This window comes from Mus pahari, chromosome 10, assembly GCF_900095145.1.
Source record: "Mus pahari chromosome 10, PAHARI_EIJ_v1.1, whole genome shotgun sequence".
In the NCBI taxonomy this organism is placed as follows: Eukaryota; Metazoa; Chordata; class Mammalia; order Rodentia; family Muridae; genus Mus; species Mus pahari.
The window spans coordinates 27,303,020-27,311,781 of record NC_034599.1 but is presented as its reverse complement, the minus strand read 5'-3'; the positions used below and the strand labels follow the sequence as shown (position 1 = coordinate 27,311,781).

At 46.4% G+C, this 8,762-nt stretch overlaps 1 protein-coding gene across 3 annotated transcripts in view; it reads right to left on the bottom strand.

Moving 5' to 3' along the window:
• Kcnj1 (potassium voltage-gated channel subfamily J member 1) overlaps positions 1-5,907 on the bottom strand; it is a 31,669-nt gene extending 25,762 nt beyond the window's left edge. Inside the window, exons 1-2 of one of the 3 annotated variants that reach the window (XM_029543481.1) lie at positions 5,712-5,888; positions 5,263-5,422 (exon numbers count right to left, since the gene is read on the bottom strand). In XM_029543481.1, the coding sequence (XP_029399341.1) occupies positions 5,263-5,422; positions 5,712-5,716 (165 nt within the window). In that variant the 5' untranslated portion in view covers positions 5,717-5,888. Of the gene's footprint in view, positions 1-5,262; positions 5,423-5,711 lie in introns of all 3 variants that reach the window. The other 2 variants (XM_021207754.2, XM_029543482.1) reach the window with 2 other exon arrangements.
• Between the last annotated feature and the right edge of the window lie 2,855 nt (positions 5,908-8,762).

Below are 8,762 nucleotides of genomic sequence, written 5' to 3'. Positions count from 1 at the left end.
CAGGATAGCATTTGAAATGTAAATGAAGAAAATGTCTAATAAAATAAGTTAAAAAAAGAAGCCCCCCCTCCAAAAAAAACAAGAAAGAAGGAAAGAAAGAAAGAAAGAAAGAAAGAAAGAAAGAAAAAGAAAGAAAGAAAGAAAGAAAGAAAGAAAGAAAGAAAGAAAGAAAGAAAGAAAGAAAGAAAGAAAGAAAAGCAGTCTTTATACTCCATTGAGTGTGTTGGTCCATTGAGTGTGTTGGGCAGCTTCCTGTGGGGTGGGCTTTTCTAGGTGATTGACAGGAAAGGAACAAAAGTAGGTAATGTTTTGAGGGAACATTGGAATATCACACCTGAACCCTGATAGAAGTTAGAGCTCAGAGTCCATTCTTCGAACCTGCAGTCAGTTCTATCGCTAGGCTTCAACAAATCCTTCAAGTTCCACTGGTAGCCTAAATCTTTAGGGGATAATTGTGATGCTTCTAGTTCTAATGTTACCAAGGAAACCTGGGGTGGTGGATGAGTCCATCCTCCATGTCTTCCAAGTCTGTGGCTATGTGGCGAGCTGCCTAACATTGGCAGCCCTCATACCTGACACCCTGTCTGTCTGTGTTTCCAATGGGAGAGAATGTTTCACGGAGCACAACTGTCTTCACACTTTACCCAGGCCAGCAGGGCATGGCTGCCTGGGGGTCTTCTAGCATGATCTTATGGCATTGCCTGTACCTTACCTCTGAACACAATTCAAACTCTATACTCCACGCATAGCTGTTGGTAGCTCAAACCCTCAATAACATCAGAATAAAAGGTTGACTGTGCAGATAAGCTTGAGGCTGGATACACTAATCTCTCTGAATATCTCATCACTGGACTCGACTCCATGGGTCCAAATTTTATGCACATTTTTTTCCATGAGACACTAGTAATAGTCATTCACATTTGCCAAGTTCACTCTTCAAGGACAAATGGCTGATCTGGAAAGAGCCAGAAAACTCCCAAGAATTTAATCAAGGGCAACGAACCATGAGATTTCCCTTAGGGGCAGTCACCTGAGAGAACTTTGCTTGCCCTAATTCTGAAAAAAAAAAAAAAAAAACCACTATGTTAACCTGTTGCTTTCAAATGGTATTCGGTGCATATTTAAACCATCTCCCTGAGGATCAGGCTGCACACTGATATACACCGATAAACACAATTCCTGAATCTGAGCCCAAAACACAGCGTCAGTGCAATCAGAGGACAGGGTGACACACTTGGAGAAGTCTAAGTGGAAAGTACTTTATCCTAGAGAAGTGAATAGGAATCTTCTCTCAGAAGCAAAGGTGGTCCCCAGTGGATCTAAGTAGTGTGCAAGGCTCGCAAGCATCCTTCATGCAGAACAGAGATCGAGCAAAGGGCCATTCCTTCTTGGGGGCACGGACTCCACACGGAACAGAGAACAAAGTAGACAGTCATTCATTCCTGGGTCACTCTCTCCTTTTCGTGACAAAGTTATTGATCTCAGGCTTTGCTGGGAGAATTCGGACTATGTTTTTCTTGTGGCCTGTGAGCAAGTTACTACCATACTGTGGGTCTTTAGTCTCTTCTGTGCCATGGATAGGCCGGGCTCAAAGATTTCAGGCAGTGTTTTTGAGCAGCTTGTGACAGGATGCAGCCAGAGCACTCACAGGCATTTGGGGAAGCAAGTGAGTGAGGCTCCGTGTTTTGGGCTTATCAGTACTTCTGAGGTTGCTGGTCACTTGCATCATTCCTGGGCTTTCGCTGTTATTTCTAAGGTGTCTATTATTTTTAATTCCTTTTGTCTATGTATATGTGTGTCTTTGGGTAGGTCTGTCTACATGAGTCCAGGTGTCCCTGGAGGCCAGGGGCTAAATCCCCCTGGGACTGGAGTTACAGGCAGTTGTGAGTCATCCTGTTTGGATTCTGGGAACCAAAGTTAGCATCTCTAACAGAAGTGGCACATGCTCTTATGACTGAGCCCTCCCTCCTGCTCACTGATGCTACCTACCTCTTTACAGAGCTTCTGGGGTTCTACAGATCAGCCTTCAGCCTTGCTCCCCTGCCCATATGCCGGAAGATCCTAACAAGGCCGTGGGAGGACTCTGATGCTGCCTCTAATTTCCTTCTGTCATAGGCACACTACGGATGGCTCAGGCTCTTCTGGGCTGGAAACTGGAATCCATGCCAGGACTCCCATGACCTAAGTCAACTTTCAACTCCTGTTGACTTTTCCAAGACTTCCACATGGCTTGTCTCCTCTACTCTTTTTTTTTTTCCTTTGAAGATTTTGCTTTTTCATATTCTGTTTTGTTTTTCCAGGGTCCACACCCTGCTTTTCCACTCTCATTGTCCACTACCCAGAAAGCCATTCTTTGCCCTTTCAGAGCAGAGCTAACGTTCATGAATCATGCATGTTCTGGGAGGCAGAATAGACTGGGAGGATCCTCTCTTGACTCCCTACAGTCTGTGCTACCTTTTCTCAACCCGTCAAGAGGGGACGATCTTATCTGAAAAGACAGATCCAGGCCTACATGTGAGAGTGGACGAAAAGCAGGGAAATACAATCTTCTTTCCTCAAAGGCCTAGGTTTGCCTTGTCTTAGATGTTACGAAAGCTAAACTAGAGTCACTTTGGGTTTCTGTCAAGGTCTTAAGGGTCTGTTTAGTCTGCCGGACAAATGTCCTGAAGTAGCTGGCTTTACAGCTGCTGTCTAAAGTAGGCCAGCACTTAGAGTCAAGATCGCTGAATTTCCTGACTGTCTATACTGTGGGACCTTATCAAGCATTTCAAAACCCCACCTGAAAGGGCACAGGATAAGGGGTGAACGGGGGTGCTGGGGTCCCATGGAACCCGGATATGAATCTCAGCTCTGCACATACCAGGGCTTGACCCAGTGCTTCCCAAACAGGGCACTCTGAAGATATCATGGGTCACAAATGTTGATCTGTGTGGCTTCGAAGGTTAGTGAGGACCTGAGGGAGTAAGCTTAACAGCCTCATCCTCGTACACAGCAGACCATACAAACACCATCAAGCCCCATGCCTCCCAGCAGGAGAAACTCAAGAGATATTACCTCGGCCTCCTTTCACCACACTGCTGAGGGGGCCTAAGCAGCATCATTCCTGGGAGGAAGGAGCCCTTGGAACACTCACTTGGTTGGAGGAGATAGGCTTAGTAACAGAAGAAGAGCCCCTATCGATAATTCAGCAATTGTGCTGTGCGTCCTGGCCTTGTCTCAACCTTAGACGGTTGCATTAACTCACTGCTGTGTCCTACAGTGCCACCGAGGGATTAATCCTCTGAAGCCAAAATGACTCTACATCCACCATGATGCCTCACTTCAGCCTGAAGCACCCAGGAGAAAAGAGACTGGCTACAGCTTCTCCCCCAGACAACTTCGCATGTCAGAGATGTGAACTAGACAAGAGGCATCTAGCTGCAAGGCGAGTCCACTGCCCAACATGGCTCTCACGTCATCTCTCTGAAGCTGCAGCCCAGATGGAGGTAGGAAGATTAAGTGGGAAGAAAATGCTCATTGTGTTCAGAGCCTGATCTTTCATCCTTGCCAGGTCTCTGGCTTCGTTCTTCCCTGTCCCCTGCTGGAGCCAGTCAGCAGCTAAATCTCAAGGACTCAGCCTGTCAGTGACCTCCTATCTCTTTCCCAGTCCACCTTGCACTCAAAGCCTCTTTTCTACAAACAGACTAAGCTCTTAACCTCATCGCCTCGTATGAGGCCTTTTGTCCCATGTACCCCGTGGCTTCTCTTGTCTTATATTACACATCCACTCTCACCCCACCCTGCTGCCACTGGCTTAATGCACCCCGCATGTGTCATGCCTACATGCCTTTGTGAACAATATTTCCCTATTCTGGAACATTCTTTCTCTTGCCCCCATCAGGTACCATCCTATCTACCTAAGGCTTCTAGGATAATGCTATTTCTGAAGTCTTCTATTAACAAAGTACAGTGGGCTTCACCCGCACTCGGCTGTGATTCTGCAAGCACCCCGCTCTGTGGAAGCCCCAGGCCACACACACACCACACAAAGAGACTAGACTGGAAACACCAGGGTACCACACCATGACATGCATTTGTCTGGCCATGCAGTGTTGTCCCAGGACCTAGCATGGTTCACAGAACATTCTAAATTTGCTTATTGCACACTTGTGGAACACATCAGAAGATGTAAAGGACAGCAGGTATAATGTTAATGAGTGTAAGAACAAAGACAAGACAAGTGTCATCAAAAGCATGCTTGATTATAGAGAAAGAGAACTCCGGTGTGGGTTACGGGAGGATCAAAGTGCTGGGACATATAAGTCATCCCAGAGAAAGTTCCGTAAAGCAAGCTTGGGGAGCCATCTGTCCATGGAAATCCTTAAGCAGAGAAAAGGCAAAACACGTGAGTCACAGCTGGGTCTGCGGGAAATCACCAGGCTGCAAAAGGGCCCAAGATAGATTTGTAACCTAGTGCCAGAAACACCTGGCAGAGAAAAGGCAAGGGACGTTCATGGGGGACTCTGATTCGGCTTTCCAGAGCAGAGCATGTTTGGCCGTGCTAAGCAGCTCACACGATGATCGCTTTTAAGAATCAGGCAAAGCAAACCAAAAAGCCACCAACAGCATCAAAAGTCCAAGACTCTGTCACGAGCAATTTGTGCCCTCTGCTTCTTTACAAGTTCAGTCTTCAGCCTGAAAGGACTTGATCACTTCCTTGTGTAGAAGGAAACCCGTCTCCATGAATTGAGTGTCAGAGAAAAAAAAAAAAAAAAAATGGAAGGGGAAACAAAAAACCCAACTTGGAATGACTATTTTCCCCAGATAATCCTATCCCGTTGTGACTTGAAAAGCTACAGTTGATTGACCAGTGGGAACACGTTCGCATAAAATATCAAGTAGAATAGAGCAGAGAGCCAATGAGAAACCCCAGCGCCTCGGTACTGGGCACTCTTCTAGCACAGAAGTGTCTAGAAAATCCTTGTCTACCTTCACTTCCTTCCACACTCACTGTGTTCTGCTCTAAGAGTTGTAAGTTGCCCTTTGCCTAAATGTTGATTACAGATGGTTTGAGTAGCTATGAACAGAATCTGTTAGAGACAGATATTTGAAAAAGGAGCCCCCATGCCTGTCAGAGCGTAGAGAACCTGTTGGCATCGTTACCACTCAGAACGTTTGTCAGAACAATATTTAGGGAGCTGAGCCAATGACAGATCTAAAATGCCTGCACTGAGAATGGTACAAAAGGCCATGAAGTGTTACACAGGAAGACCAAGCACTTGCCTGAGACAAGATGGCGTAGGACTTGTAACTTGCCTTGGCTACACTAGACTTCAATAGCAACTTTATCTTCTGCCTTTCAAGGCAGAGAAGGTCCGAGGGAAGTTCTACTGTTAAACAAGATGCTGCTTTCAGGATGCTCAGAGGCAGTTCCATGCTCATCCTGTAGCCAAGAGAAGACATTGTACTGGAGTGATGCAATCATGTTCACACAGACTTCCAGCCTCAGAGCTGTGAAGTGGCCGAGGGAAGGCAGAATGTGTAATCCTTCTACTAATCCACCTGCAACCAGCAGATCACAGGCGAGAGGTGATTTAAAACCACACTCTTATCCCTCGGGTAGGGAGGGACAAATCTGTCTCAGTTACAGGTAGGGAAAAAAAGGAGGCTAAGCTTGCATGAGAATTAACTAGTATTTCAACAGAAGCGCGATGAGATGTGTGTCCTCTTACCTCATGGATTGCTGGGGTAAATGTGGAGAAAAACGTTCATTTTCTTGGTCCCCAAGAGAGCAGTCAGGTGCTTGATGTGAGAAAGTCCCTTGCACCTTCGATTTGAGAGTTTGGATCCCCCAGCTAAAGGTGCCCAGTGCCTTGGGTTTTATGTCTGTGGGTCAGCTTAGACTGGCTCCTGACTCATCTATATGCAGCAGTTCTCAAAGAACATGGTTTACTTTATAACCGGATCCAACAAGAGTAGGCGTGGCCTTAAATGATTGAGATACACCGAAGGTGTTGGGCTGCCAAGATAATTAAGAGAGACTGGTTTATGGAGCCAGGGCTTGGAACCAGAGGAAGGCCTTCTTGTGTGACAGTATCCACATCACATAAGGGCCAGAATGCTCCCCAGTGGTGACTCACTCAGCTATCCAGAAGGTTAGGCTAACCTGACCTTCCAATTGTCCTTCTTTGTCACTATAGGTATAAAGAAATGTTGGTCTTTATAGCACAGACTCTTAAGGAGATCAATCAGCAGGGTTGAGACCCTATCCACCTACCTCTGCCCGAGGCAAGTTACCTAGTGCCTTAGGAGTCTGTACTGTGAAGTAAGATAATGCAGGAGGTGCATTGGTATAATTGTATCCCACCCTCTAAAGTCACCCGACATCTGATTCTAGACCCCTTCTAAGTTGTTGTTCTAGGTGCTCCTTTAGGCTACAATGTCATCTCAGAATACTTACTTCACCGCTGATCACCATCAGAAGCATGTGCTGTCTAAGTGCCGTCTCATTACCTGACAAGGAAACACCAGCCTCAACTCAACTCAAGCAGAAGGGCCGAGAAGCACCTCAGCTTGGAGATGCTGCTGTGCCAATGGCTCTGACACCAGAGCTACTGTATAACCGTTTCTTCCATGTTGAAACATTCCACCGAGAAGGACAATAGATGCTCACAAAGCTCACAAGAGAATTGCAAGACTCACAAGGCCCCTCCTCAGAACTTTGTAGATGGGAAATAACTGCTAGTAGACAGGAGACTCCTTGGGGATGTAGCTTTTATCATGCTTATGTCAGTGACAAGCTGTTAATATTGTTAGAGTGGGCTTTTGGGAAATGCAGTTCCCCGTGTCACCCACACTTCTATAAGTAAGTCACATCTACCCTCCTGTAGATAACCCCCAATGCCCACATTGCTTCATCAAGTTAGACTTGGGTGGTTGGTGGAATTGTTTTCTTTTGTGCTCACCAGTGTCCTTTCAGGGTTGAACAGCCTTTTGTTCCTGTCCCCAGGAAAAGTCACACAGAAACTGCCTTATAGGGCAGAACTGACACATGATGATATTTTCAGCAGAGATGAAATGGAAATTGATCCAGAAATGCTTCAGTGAAGGGTATCAGGGCTTCAAATACTTACAGGACCAGCTCATGTTCTAGGCAAGGAAGAAGAATGTAGTAGATCGTTGTTGTCTTACGTGTAGAGATGTATTTGATAATGTGATCATCTCAAAAGGTGGAACCTGTAAGGGGTGGTGAAGTCTTGAGGGCAAAACCCACAAGGATGGTGTCCTGACCTTTGTAGAAGGACTTGGTGGAGAGGGTATATTCTCTGCTGCTGTAAGGACAATGCATCTGCTTCCAGCCTTTCTGCCTCCTACAATGTAAAGACACAATGTTGAAGGAGCTATCTTGAACAGGTAGACTAGACAATCATAAGACACAGAATCTACCACTGGGCCAATCCTGGGTTTTCTAGCCTTTAGAACTGTAGAACTAGGTGCCTGCTGTTTGGAATTACCCAGGCTCTTGTGTTTTGTTGTAGAAATCCAAGCAGACCGGGACACAGCTTAAGTAAAACCACTTTTGCCCATGTTTCCCATTCAAGTTCAGTATGAAACATTTCCCAGCAAGCAGTCTTATGACACAGAGGAAAACAAGGGCAGAGACTGGAAGCTCTCCCTAAGTGTAAACTTGACTTCAATATGACCTTCCCCTCAGCACTCTCATCCCCAGTTACATGCCCCTGCTCCTAGGTCCATCCCTTCTCCCTGCTCCATCCCTCAGAGTGTGGCTCTCTTCTTAACTTTTAGATCTCTCCAACACCAACCAGGGTAATATTCCCAAAGCCCAGGCTGGCCTCAAACCAACCTCAAGCAGACTAACCTCCTCAAGTACAGATAAAGAACCCCCTGTGGACAAACCTTAAAGACCTCCAAATTTAAGTAGAGCCATGTTCAAACCCATGCCCTTGACACAGTATAGCAAGATGCTAAAGAGAAACCTTTCGTGGCCATTTGCCTCTTCCTCAGTCTCTACATTGGCCCAGGATACGCCCACCAACCCGCCTTCCCCCCCTACTTTATCCAGTCTTTGGTTACTTCTGGCTTTCTCCCATTTTTTCTCTCATGTAGGCATATCCCCTAATAAATCCCTCGCTCCATTAATCCCATCTTGTGGTCTGTTTACTGGAGGACTTGGAAAGGCACACTGGGCTGTTCAGATAAGGACCATCACAGAGCTTGACAAGAGAGCCACTGGGGTCCTACAAAACATCTCAGAGAAGATCTCACGAACCACCATCCCAAGCAGAATACTCTCATGAGCCCACACGCTGCCTGCCTTCCCCTGTGAATTGTGGGTCTGCCTTTTCATCCACCCAGACACCCAGCTGATGACTGTGGCAAGGCAAACATGTATACAAACACACAGAGCTCAAAGATAAACGGTGCTTATCAGCCATGAAGAATAAGCCCCAAATGAGGGAAATAAATGTTTTCTTAACTGCCTCATTTATTTTCGAGGCAGGTGCCTCTTGCACAACAGCACCAGATTGTCTCATTAATATGCTGCCCAGGTACTGACCTTAACTTTGTCCACCGCCCTCTTGTCCCCTACATTCAAAACTGGGCCCCTTTGCACCTGCAGGGAATGACAAAGAAACCCGTTGCCAAGCAACAGAGGAGGGCAGGGCTGATGTGGTCTCTCAGTTCTACAAATCTTGGTCTAATGAGTAAGTGAGGCTGACCTACCTGATGGTGCCCATGTGACTGACTGTGTTTTCCATCCT